The sequence below is a fragment of the Dendrobates tinctorius genome, unplaced genomic scaffold (assembly GCF_039654945.1).
Source record: "Dendrobates tinctorius isolate UK_male_01 unplaced genomic scaffold, ASM3965494v1 ptg000159l, whole genome shotgun sequence".
In the NCBI taxonomy this organism is placed as follows: domain Eukaryota; kingdom Metazoa; phylum Chordata; class Amphibia; order Anura; family Dendrobatidae; genus Dendrobates; species Dendrobates tinctorius.
In genome coordinates, this window is record NW_027361826.1 from 9,269,654 (window position 1) to 9,290,385 (window position 20,732).

At 47.7% G+C, this 20,732-nt stretch overlaps 1 protein-coding gene across 2 annotated transcripts in view; it reads left to right on the forward strand.

The window, feature by feature from the left end:
• The window catches only part of TRIOBP (TRIO and F-actin binding protein), an 83,616-nt gene that overhangs the window by 22,268 nt on the left and 40,616 nt on the right, over positions 1 to 20,732 (forward strand). For both annotated transcript variants that reach the window (XM_073549494.1, XM_073549495.1), the window contains exons 8-10: positions 907 to 1,054; positions 1,528 to 1,642; positions 17,537 to 17,696. In XM_073549494.1, coding sequence (XP_073405595.1) covers positions 907 to 1,054; positions 1,528 to 1,642; positions 17,537 to 17,696 — 423 coding nt within the window. The remainder of the gene's footprint in view (positions 1 to 906; positions 1,055 to 1,527; positions 1,643 to 17,536; positions 17,697 to 20,732) is intronic.

Below are 20,732 nucleotides of genomic sequence, written 5' to 3' on the forward strand. Positions count from 1 at the left end.
GTCTCATACCCTACATACTTTGTGCTGCTCTTGGATTACATAGCAAAACCCTGCTGATGGATTCCCTTTAATGACTTACCCTGCTCATGTATTTAGCAGGACAGCCCTTCCCTGTCCCAATAGTAAATGTTTCAGCAGTGTCACTCTATGCTTGATTTGCAGAAATTATCCGTATTGTATCAAATTTAAGAGGCTGAACATGATGTATCAAATCTGGTACATGCATGCAAATATTTTTTTTTATTTTATAATATTCTTGTTATTTTGTGTATATCCATGGGAAGTTGTCACAGCAATTATAACATACTAATAGTTCATGATTTGGCGCTTGTTCACTTTCTAATAAGATTCATTTGCTCAGTGGCTAATGAGAAACTATTAGATAACTTTTTGTATGAATATTCAAAGAAATGAAATCTGCCAAGTAGAATCTAGTCCTAGTAGAAGAATTTAGTTACCAGAAAGGATAGACCGTGTCCTGTGCCTTGTCACTGTGTGATGGTCATACCCTGATTATGTCTCCCATTATCCTCGCTGCACAGAAATGCCCTTCAACTCTTCTTGTAGGTAATGGCGCCACCTAATGGCAGAAATATAACTGTGTAAAGCAGTAAAAGTTCACACTTCTGCACAGGTTTCTCCTAAAGTGTGAATGAATGTGACAAACTTAAGAGATACCAAACTCTCTGGACATAAGTAGAACCTGGCTGCTATCGTGCAGTCCGGCTCTGAGTCATGCTGCTCGAGATGTGGGCAGCATGAGTCTCGTAACAGGCTCTTTTAATTCTGGCAATTTGCATCCATATATCCAATATTTGCTTGATTTTAGGACTTTGTGATACATGTGCATCACGTCTAACAGTAATAATGTAGTAAGCACGCATTCCCCTTTACTCTCTATTGCAGGAGGCCTGTGAGCACAGCCTCTCTCAGATGGAGAACTCGCACAAGCAGCTTTTATCCGAACTCCAGAGACACCATGAATGGGAGATCCAGAGACTGCAGCAGGAGAAGGATCAGCTGTTAGCAGAGGAAACCGCAGCCACGGCATCTGGTATGGCGAGGGAGCCATGAGCTGTCTTATAGTACAGTAATGGATGTTGGTGCAGAGGATATTTCTTCGCCCCATTGTGCTAACACTAGTCTATTTGAGTTGTCAGAGGATATCTGCAAAGTAATGATAGTCCTTCTGTTGTCAAACTCCAATCAATATGGAATTGATAGCAGCTATTGTAAAATCGACACATGTACCCACCTGCTACACATAGTGTCTGCAAGCATCCAAAGAATCAGATTGCGGCTGCATGTTTACAGACTCCTAGTGTAAAATTTTGGCAACATTTGTACAGATAAATGGTGCAATTGTTTGTATTCTTCTTATTGAGTGTCTCCATCACACACTGGCTTATGTCCGGGCATAGTAGACCCAGCAGCTGGACCCAGATCTCCAGACTGATGGCTGTCGTGCATTGCTAATTCTGCAGGTAATATGTGTAGATTTATAGTAATTTCTTTGCTTTTCCACAGTGATTGAAGCCATACGGGCTGCTCACAAGGAAGAGCTGCAAAGAGAAGTGGAGAAGGCTCGGACATTCCAACACGGCGGGTCCTCAGCAAATGAGATGCTCCGGCGGCAGCACCAGTATGCACTTTTGTTATTTTTTAAATTATGATTTAAAATATGTACAGTATATACTCTTGTATAAGTTGAGTTTTTCAGCACATTTTTTAGTACTGAAAACACCTTGCTTGGCTTATACACAAGTCATTGGGACAGCGGAGCCGCGGGTCACAGGAGGCAGCGGCTGGTGGCTACGGCTGTACCTGTGCTGCTAAAGAGAAATGAATATTCACTGCACTGGCAATGAATATTCATTTCTCTTATAGCACGCACAGTGTCAGCCACAGCTGCCAGCTTTCAGCAGCTGCTGGGGTATCACGGGTGCCTGTGCTCATTAAGGTAATGAATATTCACCTCTCTCCACTCCCATAGGCATGGAGTGAATATTCATTCCCTTAATGAGTGGGGACACGTGATCGGCCGGCAGCAGGAGCTGCTGACACCTGAACAAGATGCTGTGAGGGCATGCAAGGAAGGTAAGTAGGACGTTTTTTTTTTTTGTTTTTTTTTTTATATGCTTTTTTCATAGGGGCTTGCATACCAGGATAGGGATGAGGAACCATGCAGACTAGGATGGAAATGAGCCATGCAGACCAGAATGGGGAATAAGGAACCTTGGAGACTAGGATGGGAATGAGGGAGACAATGCATACCCGACTTATACTTAAGTCAATAAGTTTTCCCAGTTTTTCGTGGCAAAATTCGGTGCCTTGGCTTATACTCGGGTCGACTTATACACAAATATATAATACGCTAGATTTGAGACATTACTTTTTTTGTTAATCCAATGTGTTTGTTATAATTTAAAAAAAAAAAAATCACAAACAACACCCTCCCCCTGTCCCCTCTCCACTACTCCACCTCTGGACCTTACAAATTCCTATATACATATAACATATCATCATTTACAATCAAAGATACAGAAAATGTTGATGCATAAAAAAATAAAAAGAACCGGTAAAGAGAAAACTGTTCCATGAAAGCGTCCAGACATCACACTTTTACCCTATTATGACCTGTACACTGGGTGTAGAGAAGAAGTCGTTACCAAAATTAGAAGATAAGTTTTTACGCCATGAAGTCTGATGGACAGAAGACTGCGTGAAACCATGAACCAATACCGCTATATAGGAGAGGATCATCTGAGCACAGCCGCCATCTGAAGGGAATTATCTCAAAGATATAATGGGGGGGAGCGATGTTGCTTACATAGGTTGTGTTTTTTTTTTTCTGTTTTTTTTTTTTGGTAAGGCATGTTCACACATTGCATTTTGGCCTTGTTTTTGCGGCAAAAAGTCTTACCGCCCAGCAAAGTGAATGAAATTTCTGAAGTCTCATGCACACCCTACTTAATTTTTACTTGCAGATTGAATTCTGCAGCTGGTCAACTATTTCTCCTTCGCCTCATTGTGGACACAGGTACTGTGGGTGTATGCTACTGCTGCCTGGAGGCTGACACTAAGTGGAAAAAAAGAGGTTAGCGCCTCCGCCGTATACACCCTCGCCCCGATTGCGGGCGGAAACCAGTTTTTGCTTAGTGTCTGTCTATTTTCCCCATGAAGATCAGACAGGGGCGACGGACCCTATTGAAAGGGTCCGATCTCCCCAAACCAACAACGGGCGAGCACGTGCGAGTGTCCCTCCACGTATCCTCTCCCGCGACGTGGGATATTGTCAGACCACGGAGGTGACATACGGGCGACGGACCCTATGGAAGGGGTCCGATCTCCCCAAACCAACAATGTGCGAGTGTCCCTCCAGGTATCCTCTCTCGCACCGTGGGACATGATGCCGACTTAGCCCTGTCCACCCTAGGGTATTGAAACCTTAGGCTGCACAGAGGCACAAGCGTAGTCTGTGCGGTCCCCACTGCCCCACCAATGCTGAAGACTGCGGTGGGGCAAGGTGGCGGACGGTCCCTCTCCTCACCCCTTGAAGGGGTTAGATGGAGCTAGGGTGACTGCACTGTCTTTACTTCACATGGCCCCCCCCCTCCCCTCTACCTGAGCTGAACGGAGTGGATGGCCAGGGAGGGCTCCTGCAGCGTCCGGCAGCGGCGGATCCGGTCCTGGCCATGATTCCAGGCGGATGGGGAAAAAAAATCGAGGCCGCGGCCCCAGGATCTTTTTTTTTTTTTTTGGGCTTTCGGGGGCCGGCCTGCTGTAGTGGGCGCGCAGATTGAAGCGACGCCTTGCACGCTGAGGACACAGGACTAAGGTAAGTGCTGCCCCCCAGCCCAACGGAGAGGCCACGCTAACTGGAATAAAGAGCGCCCTCCCCGGCGTTTTTTTTTCAGCACGGAGCCCTGACAGGTACAGCATGTCAGGAAAAGCTAAGGCACATTCGTTCTTATACGCTGCATGCATCTCCTGTCAGTCTGCTTTTTCGCGGGCGCAGACCAAGCGAGTATGTGAAGCCTGCGAGTCTGAACGCAATCAGGAGCCCTCCCCTGCGACCGAGCCCAGTGTACCAACTCCCCCGGAATGGGCGCTATCACTCGCAATCTATGGCGTCACTTATGAGAGCAATCGAGTCCCTTCGGGCCCCAGATAGGTGAGCCCCTGCCCCTGTCTTAGAGGGGTCCTCTACCTCACAGGAGCCTCCGGCCTGCAGGGGCCGCTCTCACTCCAGGCAGATGCGAGGGAAACGAACCCACACAGCGTCTCCCGGTGCCTTTGCATCCGTGAGCTCTGCTTCTCGCTCCCCGTCACCAGCAATCGATAGCGAGCAAGGCTCGGACTACGACTCGTACGAACCCCTTGACCTAGATACGCCAGGTGGTCAGGAAACAGTTGACAGTCTCATAGAAGCCGTCAACCAGACTCTGGGGATTGAGGATGATTCCACTCTGGCTGCGGGCCATAAGGTGTCATTTAAGCAGGTCAAGCGTCCCCATAGATTATTTTGCACTCACCCTGAATTTGAGGACATAGTGCAAAGACACAGAGAACTGCCGGACAAGCGGTTCTCAGGCCATAAGGCACCCGAGGCAAAGTATCCTTTTGCCCCGGATCTCCTTAAAAAGTGGACAAAATCCCCAACGGTGGATCCACCTGTGTCGCGCTTGGCTACAAAAACCCTACTATGCGTGCCTAGTGGTTCTTCTATTAACCCCTTCCCGACCTGTGACACAGCGTATGCGTCATGAAAGTCGGTGCAAATCCGACCCATGACGCATACCCTGTGTCAAGACTTCAAAGCCCACCTGCGGGTCGGGTGACCGGGGTCAATGAAAGGTCACCTGACCCGCAGATACAGGGGGCTTTGTAATTCACCACAGGGGACGTGGCTTCGCCCCCACGTGGCTACGATCGCTCTGATTGGCTGTTTCACTTTTAACAGCCAATCAGGGCGATAGTAATATTTCATCAATGAAAATTGATGAAACATTACAATCCAGCCATGGTCGATGCTGCCGTAGCATCGGACATGGCTGGAGACACCGATCCGACCCCCCCTCCCCCCCCCGGCGATCGCCCCCCCCCCCCCCCCCCCGCCACTGAATGACAGCGGCGATCTGCCGCCGCTGTCATCATCCGCCCCCCCCTCCCATTCCCTCCGCTCCCCGCCAGCTTCCGATCCCCCCTGGTACCTCCTGAGTCCCCCTGTCGCTCCCGGTGTCCCGCGGGTCTGGATCATGGGCGCTGCCATCTTGGAAAATGGCGGGCGCATGCGCAGTGCGCCCGCCCGAATATGCCGGCTGCAGATTCCATTCTTTCATTTTGATCACTCTCACAGTGATCAAAATGAAATAAAAAGTAAATAAACCCCCCGATTATCACCCCCATAGGTAGGCACAACTAATAAAAAAGAAAATATTTTTATTTTTCCATTAGGGATAGGGTTGGAAATAGGGTTAGGGTTGGAACTAGGGTTAGGGTTGGAATTAGGGTTAGGATTAGAACTAGGGTTAGGGTTGGAATTAGGGTTAGGATTAGAACTAGGGTTAGGGTTGGAATTAGGGTTAGGCTTGTGGTTAGGGTTATGGTTAGGTTTGGGATTAGGGTTAGGCGTTTGTTGGGGTTAGGGTTGGGATTAGGGTTAGGGATGTGTTGGGGTTAGGGTTGGGATTAGGGTTAGTGTTGAAGTTAGAATTGATGGGTTTCCACTGTTTAGGCACATCAGGGGGTCTCCAAACGCGACATGGTGCAACCATTGATTCCAGCCAATTTTGCGTTCAAATAGTCAAACGGTGCCCCCTCCCTTCCAAGCCCCAACGTGTGCCCATACAGTGGTTTATCCCAACATATGGGGTATCGGCGTACTCACGAAAAATTGCACAACAACTCTTGGGGACTAATTTCTCCTGTTACCCTTGGGAAAATAAAAAATTGGGGGCTAAAAAATTATTTTTGTGGAAAAAAAGATTTTTTCATTTTCACGTCTCTGCATTATAAACTTCTGTGAAGCACTTGGGGGTTGAAAGTGCTCACAACACATCTACATAAGTTCCTTGGAAGGTCTAGTTTCCAAAATGGGGTCACTTGTGGGGGAGTTTCCACTGTTTAGGCACATCAGGGGCTCTGCAAACGTAATGACGACCGCAGACTATTCCATCAAAGTCTGCATTTCAAAACGTCACTACTTCCATTCCGAGCCCTGACGTGAGCCCATACAGTGGTCACACAATGGTTCCTCCCCACATATGGGGTACCAGCGTACTCAGGATAAACTGGACAACAACTTTTGGGGTCCAATTTCTTCTGTTACCCTTGTGAAATTAAAAAAATTGCGAGCTAAAAAATGATTTTTTGAGGGAAAAAAAAATGATTTTTTATTTTCATGGCTCTGCGTTATAATCTTCTGTGAAACACTTGGGGGTTCAAGGTGCTCACCACACATCTAGGCAAGTTCCTTATGGGGTCTAGTTTCCAAAATGGGGTCACTTGTGGGGGGTTTCCACAGTTTAGGTACATCAAGGGCTCTGCAAATGTAACATGATGCCCGCAGACCATTCCATCAAAGTGAGCATTTCAAAATGTCACTACTTCCCTTCCGAGCCCTGACGTGTGCCCATACAGTGGTCATCCCCCACATATGGGGTATCAGCGTACTCAGGACAAACTGGACAACAACTTTTGGGGTCCAATTTCTCCTGTAATCCTTGTGAAAAAAAATTGCGGACTAAAAAATATTTTTTTAGGAAAAAAAAATATTTTTTATTTTCACGGCTCTGCGTTATAAACTTCTGTGAAGCACTTGAGGGTTCAAAGTGCTCACTACACATCTAGATAAGTTCCTTAAGGGGTCTAGTTTCCAAAATGGGGTCACTTGTGGGGGAGCTCCAATGTTTAGGCACACAGGGGCTCTCCAAACGCGACATGGTGTCCGATAACGATTGGAGCTAATTTTCCATTCAAAAAGTCAAATGGTGCTCCTTCCCTTCCGGGCCCTGCCGTGCACCCAAACAGTGGTTTATGACCACATATGAGGTATTGGTGTGCTCAGGAGAAATTGCCCAACAAATTTTAGGATCCATTTTATCCTGCTGCCCATGTGAAAATGAAAAAACTGAGGCTAAAAGATAATTTTTTGTGAAAAAAAAAAAAGTACTTTTTTTTTTTTTTTTTTTACGGATCAATTTGTGAAGCACCTGGGGGTTCAAAGTGATCACTATGCATCTAGATAAGTTCCTTGGGGGGGGGGGGTCAAGTTTCCAAAATGGGGTCACTTGTGGGGAAGTTCCAGTGTTTAGGCACACAGGGACTCTCCAAACGCGACATGGCAAGCGCTAAATATTTCAGCATATTTTCCATTCAAAAAGTCAAATGTGCTCCTTCCCTTCTGAGCCCTGCCGTGCGCCCAAACAGTGGTTTATGACCACATATGAGGTATCGGTGTACTCAGGAGAAATTTGCCCAACAAATTTTAGGATCCATTTTATCCTGTTGACCATGTAAAAATGAAAAAAATGATGCTAAAAGAAAATTTGTGTTGGAAAAATTAAAATGTCCATTTTTTCCTTCCACATTGCTTTAGTTTCTGTGAAGCACCTGAAGGGTTAATAATCTTCTAGAATGTAGTTTTGAGTATCTTGAGGGGTGCAGTTTTTAGAATGGTGTCACTTTTGGGTATTTTCTGCCATATAGACCCCTCAAAGTGACTTCAAATGTGAGGTGGTCCCAAAAAAAAATTGGTTTTGTAAATTTTGTTGTAAAAATGAGAAATCGCTGGTCAACTTTTAACCCTTATAACTTCCTAACAAAAAAAAAAATTTGTTTCCAAAATTGTGCTGATGTAAAGTAGACATGTGGGAAATGTTATTTAGTAACTATTTTGTGTCACATAACTCTCTGGTTTAACAGAATAACAATTCAAAATTTGAAAATTGCGAAATTTTCGCCAAATTTCTGATTTTTTCACAAATAAACACAAAAATTATCAACCTAAATTTACCACTAACATGAAGCCAAATATGTCACGAAAAAACAATCTCAGAATCGCTGGGATGCATTGAAGCGTTCCAGAGTTATTACCTCATAAAGGGACACTGGTCAGAATTGCAAAAAATGGCCAGGTCATTAAGGTCAAAATAGGCTGGGTCATGAAGGGGTTAAGGATCCCACTGATCGTCTCATAGAGAACTTTGCTCGCTCAGTGTTTGAGGCATCAGGATCAGCACTCTCTCCCTCGTTCGCAGCAACGTGGGTAGCCAAGGCCATGATTTCTTGATCAGAAACTTTGAAGAGAGCCTTGCAGCACATAGACCTACCAGTGGAAGTATCAGGAATCACAAATCAGATAGCCATGGCGGGGGACTACTTGATTAATGCATCTTTAGATGCGGCCAACTGCGTGGCACTTGCGTCCGCAAATGCAATCTACATTAGGAGAGCGCTATGGTTAAGGACATGGCGGGCCGATTCAGCCTCAAAGTCCTTGACAGCGCTACCATACCAGTGTGGCCGCCTGTTCGGAGAGAAGTTAGATCAGCTCCTCTCTGACTCTACAGGAGGCAAGAGCTATTTTCTTCCTTAACAAAAGGTCAAACCGCAGTTTCGTCACCACTTTCAGGCGCGTGTTTGGGCCTTTCGCAACCTCGGGTGGACGACAGCAGCTAATTCCGCCGCATCAGGGCGCTCCAACCAGAATAGGGACCGACAGGTCCCATATAGAACCAACCCATTGGGGAGGATGCGTGCTAACCAGTCCAGGTCGAGGGTATCCAGGTCCCAAAGATATCAGCCAAATGACTCGGGGCATTTGTCAGGTGATACCGGCAAGGTAGGCGGCCGCCTACTCCAGTTTCACCACGCCTGACTCAATGTCGCACACGACACATGGGTGAGAGAGCTGGTGTCCACAGGGTACAAGATAGACTATTTTTTTTTTTTCTTTCCCGTCTTCCCAAAGTGGATACCCGGGCAAAGGCTCTTCTAGGAGCCATCGATTTGCTCAGCCACAACGGAGTTATCATTCCGGTACCTGAAAACGAGAAGACGCAGGGTTTCTATTCCAATCTGTTTGCAGTCCCCAAAAGGACGGGACTGTCAGGCCTGTTTTGGATCAAAAGCTCCTGAACAAAATTTATCAGGATCAGACATTTCCGGATAGTCTCTCCGTTCAGTCATATCGGTAATGGGGTAGGGAGAGTACTTGGCCTCTATCGATATCCAGGACGCCTATCTACATATCCCCATTTTCCCTCCGCATCAAAGGTTTCTACGCTTCGTCGTCAACGGTCTACATTTTCAGTTTGCAGCGCTGCCCTTCGGGCTAGTCACTGCCCCTAGAGTGTTCACAAAGGTCATGGCAGTCCCCATGGCCATCCTGCACTCCCGGGGCATAGTCGTATTCCCCTACTTAGACGACCTCTTGGTCAAGGGCCCTTCAAGGCAGGCATGTGAAGAAAGTGTCAGCATTATGCTAGATACTCTTGCCCGCTTAGGGTGGTTGGTCAATGTAAAGAAGTCATCCCTTGTGCCAGCTCAGAGAATTTCCTTTTTAGGGATGACCTTCGACACTTGCCGAGGGTTGGTAATTCTCCCTAGAGACAAGGCCCTAGCCCTCCAGCAGGGAAGCGCGGGTACTGCGCCAACCAGTCCCTCACATCATCCGTTTCTGCATGAGGATCCTAGGGAAAATGGTGGCAGCGATGGAAGCGATCCCATTCGCCCAGTTCCATCTTAGCCCCCTGCAGCACGCCCTTTGTCAGCCTGGGACAAGAATCCATTCACGCTCGATCATCGGTGCCGGTTGTCCTCTCAGGTCAGACAGTCACTAGAGTGGTGGACAATCAGTTCCTCCCTTCAGGGGAAACCCTTTCCCCCGGAGCAGTGGCTGGTGGTCACAACCGACGCCAGCCTTCTCAGCTGGGGAGTGGTTTTTCGCCACCACACGACCCAGGGACGGTGGTCGCCGCAGGAGGCATGCCTCCCGATCAACTTGTTGGAGATACGGGCGATCCGGCTGACTCTGCAACGGTTTCATCACCTTCTAGCATGCCGCCCCGTCCGGGTTCAGTCGGACAACGCCGTGGTGTTGGCTTACATAAATAACCAAGGGGGCACCCGAAGCAGGGCAACCATGCGCGAGGTAGGGCACGCGCTTCGCTGGGCCGAGAGGAACTGCTCGCTGATATCGGCGGTCCACATCCTGGGGGTAGAGAACTGGGCGGCAGACTTCCTCAGCCAGCAGGAGCTTGCGTCCGGGGAATGGTCACTACACCCAGAGGTCTTTCAGAAGATTTGCCAACGGTGGGGGAACACCGGATGTGGATCTGATGGCCTCCAGGGTAAACGCCAAGGTGTCCGTATTTGTCGTTCGGTCCCGGGACCTGCAGGTAATCACCGTGGGATGCGCTGGTTCTGCCATGGAATCAGTTTCACCTTCCATACCTATTCCCCTCCCCCGCTGCCACTACGTCCAAGGGTCATCAAGAAGATCAAGGCAGAAGGGGTGCCAGTGATTCTGCTGGCCCCAGACTGGCTTTGTCGGTCGTGTTACGCAGATCTAGTGCAGCTGCTCGTCAACGTGCCATGGCGACTGCCAGAGTGCCCAGATCTACTTTCTCAAGGGCCGATCTGCCACCCGAAATCGGGGGCCCTGTGTTTGACGGCTTGGATTCTGACGCAGGCAGGGTTTGGGCGCAAAGTGGTTGCTACGATGGTTAGCACCCGGAATCCTGCCTCAGCACGAAATTACCACCACACCTGGAAGGTGTTCATTGCATGGTGTCGGGGCAATGGTTGTTCGCCACTGAGATTCTCCATCCCTAATATCTTGGCTTTTCTCCCGTCTGGCCTAGATTCAGGCTTGGCCCCCAGTTCTCTCAGGAGACAGATATCGGCTTTATCCTTCCTTTTTCAGCGCAAGATTGCTACCAACTTGCAGGTAAAGACTTTCATCCAGGGGGTCTCCCACTTTGTACCTCCCTATAAGGCACCTATGGACGCCTGAGACCTTAACCTGGTCCTAAGTGTTCTGCAGGAACCGCTACAGGATATCTTTGTCATACCTTTCCTGGAAGGTGGTGTTTCTGGTAGCTATAACATCAATCAGGCGGATCTTGGAGCTGGCAGCATTATCTTGCCGAGCCCCGTTTCTGACCTTTTACAAAGACAAGGTGGTTCTTAGACCAGCTCCTCCTTTTTTGCCAAAAGTAATTTCCTCGTTTCATATTAATGAGGATCTTGTCTTGCCCTCTTTTTGTCCAGCACCGGTACACCGTGTGGAAAAGGCCCTGCAAACGTTGTACCTCCTGAGTGCTCTCACCAGGTCTGTGTCACGGACGGCACCCTTTCGTCAGTCAGACGCGCTGTTCGTGCTCCATGAAGGTCGCAGGAAGGGACTCGCTGCCTCAAAATCGACCATAGCCAGATGGATTTGTTTGGTTATTCAGGAGTCCTAGCGCATCAGAGGTGCACCAGTTCCAGCTGGAATCAGAGCACACTCTACTCGGGCAGTGGGCGCCTCTTGGGCGCTTCGGCACCAGGCTTCGGCGGAACAGGTTTGCAAGGCAGCAACCTGGTTCAGCCTGCACACGTTTACTAAACACTACAATATCCATACTCAGGCTTCGGCGGATACGAACCTGGGTAGAAGGATTCTCCAAGCAGCGGTGGCGCACCTTTAGACCGGAGGTGCATGTAGCTTGGATCGGAGAGTCAACTTCCCACCCAGGGACTGCTTTAGGACGTCCCACTGTACCTGTATCCCCCCAATGAGGCGAAGGAGAAACATGGATTTTTGTGATAAACTCACCGTAAAATCCATTTCTCCGAGACGCTCATTGGGAGACACAGCACCCACCCTGTTAGCCAAGTTGGCTTCTGTTTTGTTTAATACACCTTTTTGATTATTAGGGTGGTGTCTTTTCTAGACAAGTTGTTACCTGCATTAAGGTTGATATTGTCAGATTTTTGTTTGATCTCCTACTGCTTTTGCACCAAACTGGTTTCCGCCCGCAATCGGGGCGAGGGTGTATACGGCGGAGGAGCTAACCTCTTTTTTTTTTTTTTTTTTTTTTCACTTAGTGTCAGCCTCCAGGCGGCAGTAGCATACACCCACAGTCCTGTGTCCCCAATGAGCTTCTCGGGGAAAAGGATTTTACGGTGAGTTTATCACAAAAATCCATGTTTCAACTTTTTGCAGCATTTTTCACCCATTCAATTGAATGGAGAGAAAAATGCAAAGAAAATGCATCAAAGTTGTACGTATTTTGCGCAGCATTTTTCCTGCAAGAGACTTTTTACTTCAGAAAGTGGTAGACGAGAGAGTTTTTAATGATTTCTCTGTTGCACATACTTAGTGTGTACATAACCTTAAAGGTATGTGCACAGGTTATTATTATTATTATTATTATTATTTATTGTTATAGCGCCATTTATTCCATGGCGCTTTACATGTGAGGGGGGTATACATAAAAACAAGTACAATAGTCTTAAACAATACAAGTCATAACTGGTACAGGAGGAGAGAGGACCCTGCCCGTGAGGGCTCACAATCTTCAAGGGATGGGTGATAATACAGTAGGCGAGGGTAGAGCTGGTCGTGCAGCGGTTTGGTCGATCGGTGGTTACTGCAGGTTATAGGCTTGTCGGAAGAGGTGGGTCTTCAGGCTCTTTTTGAAGGTTTCGATGGTAGGTGAGAGTCTGATATGTTGTGGTAGAGAGTTCCAGAGTAGGGGAGATGCGCGAGAGAAATCTTGTATGCGATTGTGGGAAGAGGAGATAAGAGGGGAGTAGAGAAGGAGATCTTGTGAGGATCGGAGGTTGCGTGCAGGAAAGTACCGGGAGACGAGGTCACAGATGTATGGAGGAGACAAGTTGTGGATGGCTTTGTATGTCATGGTTAGGGTTTTGTAATGGAGTCTCTGGGCAATTGGGAGCCAGTGAAGGGATTGACAGAGGGGAGAAGCTGGGGAATAGCGGGGGGACAGGTGGATTAGTCGGGCAGCAGAGTTTAGAATAGATTGGAGGGGTGCGAGAGTGTTTGAGGGGAGGCCGCAGAGCATGAGGTTGCAGTAGTCAAGGCGAGAGATGATGAGGGCATGGACTAGGGTTTTTGCAGATTCTTGGGTGAGGAATGAACGGATGCGTGAAATATTTTTGAGTTGAAGTCGGCAGGAAGTGGAAAGGGTTTGGATATGTGGTTTGAAGGAGAGATCAGCATCAAGGATTACTCCGAGGCAGCGAGCTTGTGGGACTGGGGAGAGTGGGCAGTCATTTACTGTAATTGATAGGTTCGTAGGGGGGGTCACGTGAGATGGGGGAAAGATGATGAATTCTGTTTTGTCCATGTTGAGTTTCAGATATCTAGTGGAGAAGAAGGATGAAATAGTGGACAGACATTGAGGGATTCTGGTTAGTAGGGGGGTGATATCTGGTCCAGAGATGTAGATCTGTGTGTCATCAGCATAAAGATGATACTGAAAGCCATGAGATTCTATGAGCTGTCCCAGGCCAAAGGTGTAAATAGAGAACAGCAGGGGCCCTAGGACTGAACCTTGTGGGACTCCGACAGATAGGGGGCGAGGTGAGGAGGTGGTGTGTGAGTGGGAGACGCTGAATGTCCGGTCTGTTAGGTATGATGAGATCCAGGAGAGGGCCAAGTCTGTGATGCCGAGGGATGAGAGGGTCTGTAATAATAGGGAATGGTCCACTGTGTCAAAGGCAGCCGACAGGTCCAGGAGGAGGAGGACAGAGTAGTGTCGCTTGCTCTTGGCAGTTAAGAGGTCATTGGTGACCTTAGTAAGGGCAGTTTCAGTGGAGTGGTGTGACCGGAAGCCAGATTGTAAGCGGTCGAAGAGGGAGCAAGAAGAGAGATGGGAGGACAGTTCAAGGTAGACGTGTTGTTCCAGTAGCTTGGAGGCGTATGGGAGAAGTGATATAGGGCGATAGCTAGATACAGAGGATGGGTCAAGAGAGGGCTTTTTGAGGATAGGTGTGATGGAGGCATGTTTAAAGCTTGAGGGGAAAACACCAGTTGTTAGTGATAGGTTGAAGAGATGGGTTAGGGTTGGGATGAAGACTGTGGTGAGGTTTGGGATGAAGTGGGATGGGATCGGGTCGAGTGCACAGGTGGTGAGATGTGATCTTGAGAGTAGAGTGGAGAGTCGATCTTCTGTAATGGTGGAGAAGTTGGTTTTGAAGGTGGAGGGCTGGGAAGTCGGGAGGAAGGGCTCTGGGGGTTGTTGACCAAAACTGTCCCTGATGTTATCAATTTTCTGCTTGAAAAATGAGGCAAAGTCTTCAGCTGAGATGAGTGGGGAGGGAGGAGGTGCTGGGGGGCGGAGGAGAGAATTGAAGGTGTTGAATAACTGTTTAGGGTTGTGAGACAGGGAGGATATGAGAGATGAGAAGTAGGTTTGTTTAGCTGTGGCGAGTGTGGTCTTGAAAGTAGTGAGGGACTGTTTGAATGCGATGAAATGCTCGTTGGAGTGGGATCTTTTCCATCTGCGCTCAGCAGCCCTGGAAGCTCGCCTCAGCTCTTTGGTCAGGCTGGTGTGCCAGGGCTGTCTGTTGATTTTGCGAGTTTTGGTATGTGTAAGTGGGGCAGCGGATTCCAAAGCTACAGCTATTGTGGTGTTATATAGAGCGGCAGCGTCATCCGCATTGTGTAAGGAACTTATATCTGTAAGAGGGAGGAGGGATTCGGAGAATGAGTGTAGGTCAAGGTGTTTAAGATTCCTGCGAGGGTGTGAAAGTTTGTGGGGTGGGGATTGTAGACATGGAGTGAAGAGGGAAGAGAATGTGAGCAGGTTGTGGTCAGAAAGAGGAAGAGGTGAGTTAGAGAGGTTAGATAGGGAGCAGAGGCGGGTGAAGATGAGGTCCAGTGTGTGGCCATCTTTGTGGGTGGCTGTAGAAGACCATTGAGTGAGGCCGAAGGAGGAAGTGAGAGATAGAAGTTTAGTGGCAGCTGAGAGGGAAGTGTCAATGGGGATGTTGAAGTCGCCCATGATGATAGTAGGGATGTCCGCGGAAAGGAAATGAAGTAACCAGGTGGTGAAGTGGTCAAAGAAGGTGGTGGCTGGCCCTGGGGGGCGGTAGATGACAGCCAGTTGGAGGTTGGAGGGGGAGTAGATGCGCACAGAGTGCACCTCAAAGGAAGGGAGGGTAACAGAGGGTGGCAGTGGGATTGGGGTGAAGGAGCAGGTATCTGACAGGAGAAAACCAACTCCTCCACCATGTTTGCTGCTGGGGCGGGGGGTGTGAGAAAGGTGGAAGCCGCCATACGAAAGTGCAGCAGGAGAGGCTGTGTCAGAAGGGGTGAGCCAGGTTTCGGTGATGGCGAGGAAGGAGAGTTTGGTAGTAACGAAAAGATCATGGATGTAGGAAAGCTTGTTGCAGACAGAGCGAGCGTTCCACAGAGCTCCTGTTAGTGGGACTGGGGAAGCGGGGGCTGGGTGAATGGGTATAAGGTTGGAGAGGTTACGGAAGGTTGTGATAGAGCGTGGATGGGAGGTAGAAATGACTGTGGGAATGTGGTGAGGAGGACCAGGATTTGGAGAGATATCACCAGCAGTGAGAAGGAGCAGAGAAAGTGTTAGCAGGTGGGAGCAGGAGAGGGCATGAGGGGGCTGTCTGTGTTTGGAGACAGAGGATTGTATGTTAAGGAACAGTTTTGAGGCGGAGGTGAGGTGGATGGGGAGGATTGAAGAAGAGATGAACAGTTCCTTACTAGGAGTAGGGATTAGGGGAATTAGCAGAAAGTGAAGGATTATTGGGGTGAAAGTGAAAACAAACAGAAACATTGTTTACAGTGACTGTGTCCAGTTACCTTCAGTTCCCTTCTGGTTCCCTTCTGGTTTTAATTCTTAAATTAATCTTCACACTTCTAGCACACACTTATAGCAATCACAATGCAGACTGAAGTCTATGCAGACTTGTGCTCTGCAATATATGTACAACTAAGTGCAGTCAGGTGTGAAGCAGAGAGGAGTGGTCTCTGCTCATCTTGGCCAGACAATTAAGAGTGGACCAGATGTATATGATCAAGCCAGAGTAAACAAGGTCATAAATAACACTGGGGTAAGCTGGGGTTAGCTGAAAGGCATACCATGTGAATGCTAGGTGCAGAGGCAAGTCTATGTGCAAAGCTGGGTGACGCACTGTGTGTCCTTCATAGACAGACAGCAGGAGAGCAGGAGAGCTGGGTGGATGGACATACCATGTGAATGCTAGGTGCAGAGGCAAGTCTATGTGCAAAGCTGGGTGACGCACTGTGTGTCCTTCATAGACAGACAGCAGGAGAGCTGGGTGGATGGACATACCATGTGAATGCTAGGTGCAGAGGCAAGTCTATGTGCAAAGCTGGGTGACGCACTGTGTGTCCTTCATAGACAGACAGCAGGAGAGCAGGAGAGCTGGGTGGATGGACATACCATGTGAATGCTAGGTGCAGAGGCAAGTCTATGTGCAAAGCTGGGTGACGCACTGTGTGTCCTTCATAGACAGACAGCAGGAGAGCAGGAGAGCTGGGTGGATGGACATACCATGTGAATGCTAGGTGCAGAGGCAAGTCTATGTGCAAAGCTGGGTGACGCACTGTGTGTCCTTCATAGACAGGTTGAGTATTCGCAGCAGAAAAATGCTGCAAATACTGGAGTGTTGGCAGGAAAAAACGCTGTGTGAAATGTGCAAGTTTTGGCATGCCTATTTATGTATTTTATTTTTTTTTCCCACCATTCATTTGAATGGATAAAAAAAACACTGGAAATAAAAGTTGAAAAAATTGACATGCTGCAGATATAAAACTGCATCAAGTCTACAAGAAAACAATAAGCAATCAGTGAAATCTCATTCACTTTGCTGGTACTGTAAAACACTGCATTTTTTCCCACTGGAAAAACGCAACTTGTGAACATACCCATTTGCCAAAGCAAGAATTTTTTGTTCTTTCAGACACGCCAGCTCCTCATCCATGCATGTTTAGCGTGCTTTTCCAAGCGATGCATTATGGCATCAAAATGTCATGTAGGTTGCTTAGGCTGGTTTCACATTAGTGGTTTTTGCGCAGCGCATCGTGCGCGTCCATGCGCATGCGTCATGCGCACCTGTGTTTAACATGGCGTGTGCATGGTCTAGCGTTTGCACGCGTGCGCATGCGTTTTTTTAGGTGTGCGTCTAGGCGCGCCAGACCTGTTGCATTTTTGGGTCCGTCCAATGGCGTAAAAAAACCCCGCATGCGCAGGGAATGTGACAAAACGCATTACAGTCTATGGGAACGCAGGCGTGCGCATGTACATGTGCGCATGTACATGTGCACGCCTGCCTTACAAAACGCATGCGTTTTAAGAGTTAACATGGCTAGAAACTGGTTAAAACGCATGTGCCTAAAAACCGCAAACGCATGCAAAACGCATGATGCATTTTTTTTGCATGCGTTTCTATTGCGCATGAAGCGCTGCGCTAAATAACGCTAATGTGAAAGTAGCCTTAGAGGTTTTCTATTTTCTCTTTATCCTCTGGGCAGGTCTGATATGGATGCAATAAGGCGGGAGCTGCAGACTTTGTCAGAACGTTACTCACAGAAGTGCTTAGAGATTGGAGCATTGAACCAGGCTGCATCAGAGCGAGAGACAGAACTGCAAAATTACCAGCAAGAAGTAAAGGAGCTGTTGAGGCAGAATCAGGCAAGTGATGCAGTCATTAAACAATATTTCTCACCACAGTGTATTATGTTCTATTGCCTAATCAGAATCCCATGATTACGGGCTCGCTCTCGTCTGTGTGTAAAAGGAAAAAAAACAATCGCACTGATGTTGATCCAGAAAAGTAGGCAGAGTGTCATGCCAGTACAATGTGATTTTTCTCACCTAGCATTCGTATGCAATGCGTTATTAACATCAGCTTTTACATAGAGTAATTCTGTCATTTAATGTTGGTTTACTAACAAAGCAATCTCATATACAGATATAGATAGAATAAATAGGATAGATGCCTTGTAGATATTTGTTGTCACAAGCCCTCTACATGTAATAAACTAGTCATTCACTATATGAACGACCACCTGATCAAAGCTCCTTACTACCAGGACTGTTTCATACATCAATCACCAGGGCAGAACTCAAAGCAAATCCATCATGTCTTGAATCCTTCAGTCTCTTGAGTCCTGTCATGGGCCAATCAGAGGGTACTCACGATATCTGCACTCCTCATACCCGGAGTAGACAACTGGGGCGCTGACTTCCTAAGTCACCAGGGCCTCTCCTTGGGCAAGTGGTCCTGAACCCACCTGGCTTAAGACAGATCTGTCAAAGGTGGTACACACCTGACGTCGACCTACTTGCATCCATGAGTAACAACAATGCCCTGGTTCTCACGTGGTCGCCGTACCGCCTTCAATATCTTTTTCCACCTCTGTCGCTGATTCTTAGGCTCATCATGAACACCAAAGCAGGGGGTAATACCAGTCATGATCGTGGCTCTTGACTGGCCCAGAAGACCCTGGTAGGCAGCAGTGGTCAACCTTATTGCAGACATCCCGTGGAAACTTTCAGATCTCCTCTCCCTGGAACCCCTCATCCACCAGAATTCACTGCCTCTGTTTAACAACATGGCTGTTGAAGCCGCAATCCTAAAAGACTTAGGCATCTCCGACAATAATAATAATAATAATAAATTTTATTTTTATAGCGCCGACATATTCCGCAGCACTTTACATTTCAGAGGGGATTTGTACAGACAATAGACATTACAGCATAACAATAATCACATACAGTAGATTATAACAAATAACAAGAGGAGTGAGGGCCCTGCTCGCAAGCTTACAGTCTATGAGGAAAGAGGTAGACACGAAAGGTGGGTGGTAACAGTTGCCCTGATTGTATGGACCAGCCATAATGTTAAGTGTGTAACAGTACAGACACCGAGGGCTAATGGATGCATAAAGCATGTGGGAACATGATGCTGGGAGCCTGGTTATGGTAAAATTTTTGGCTCTGCCACACAGAGATAGGTTAGGTTAATGTGTTGAGGCGATAGGCCAGTCTGAATAAATGCGTTTTCAGGACACGCTTAAAATTGTGGGGACTGGGGACTAATCGTATTGACCTGGGAAGTGCATTCCAAAGAATTGGCGCGGCACGTGTAAAGTCTTGGAGACGGGAGTGGGAGGTTCTGACTATTGAGGATACTAACCTCAGGTCATCAGCAGAACGGAGGGCGCGGGTAGGGTGGTATACTGAAACAAGGGAGGAGATGTAGGGTGGTGCTGAGCCATGGAGGGCTTTGTGGGTGAGGGTAATAAGTTTATACTGAATTCTGGAGTGGATGGGTAGCCAGTGTAATGACTGGCACAAGGTAGAGGCATCGGTGTAACGATTGGTGAGGAATATGATCCTGGCTGCAGCATTCAAGACAGATTGGAGAGGGGAGAGTTTTGTAAGAGGGAGACCGATTAGAAGAGAGTTACAATAGTCGAGACGAGAATGAATAAGAGAAACAGTCAGAGTTTTTGCAGAGTCAAAAGTAAGAAAAGGTCGAATTCTAGAAATGTTTTTGAGGTGCAGATGACAAGAGCGAGCCAGTGATCGAATGTGGGGGGCAAAGGAAAGCTCGGAATCAAGTATGACCCCAAGACAGCGGGCATGTTGCTGGGGAGTAATAGTGGAACCACAGACGGAAATGGCAATGTTGGGTGTAGGTACATTAGTAGCGGGAGGAAACACAAGGAGTTCAGTCTTTGATAGGTTCAGTTTCAGATATAGTGAGGACATGATATTAGACACAGCGTTTAGACAATCGCCAGTGTTTTCTAGAAAGGCTGGCGTGATGTCAGGAGAAGAAGCGTATAATTGGGTGTCATCAGCATAGAGATGGTACTGGAAACCAAATCTACTGATTGTTTGACCAATAGGGGCAGTGTACAAGGAGAAGAGGAGGGGGCCTAGAACCGATCCTTGAGGGACCCCAACAGTAAGGGGAAGGTGAGAGGAGGAGGAACCGGCAAAAGAAACAGTAAAGGAGCGGTCGGAGAGATAGGAGGAGAACCAGGAGAGAACGGTGTCCTTGAGGCCAGGTTATCCAGGTTATCCAGACCCTGATCAAAGCAAGAAAGCCCTCTTTGTCTTGCGTCTACCATTGCACTTGGAAGTCCTTCTTTCGCTGGTCCAAAAGCTAAACAGGCAGCTCCTATTTCCCCTCCTATATCCTGCTACTTCCCTTTGGCTTTTCTTCAGCAGGTCTCAAGTCTGGTCTGTCTCTGATCTCCCTTAAGGGTTAGGTCTCTGCCCTTTCTATCATGTTTCAGAGAAATCCCCCTCACAAGTCAGGACTTTCTTACAGGGAATTACATAGTTACATAATGACATAGTATTTAAGGTTGAAGGGAGACTTTAAGTTTGTCTAGTTCAACCCATAGCCTAACATGTTGGGCCAGAGGAAGGCAAAAAAAAAAAACCCATGCGGCAAACACTAAGCTCCACATTGGGGAAAAACATTCCTTCCTGACTCCACATATTATGGAATCTATGGTATATGACCAGTAACGTTATACTTTTCGAGGAATGCATCCAGTCCCTTCTTAAATTTTAGTAGGGTATCACTCATTTCAACATCATGTGGCAGAGAGTTCCATAGTCTCACTGCTCTTACAGTAAAGAATCCGCGTCTGTGAGTATGCGTAAACCTTCTTTCCTCCAAACGTAGAGGATGCCCCCTTGTCCCCG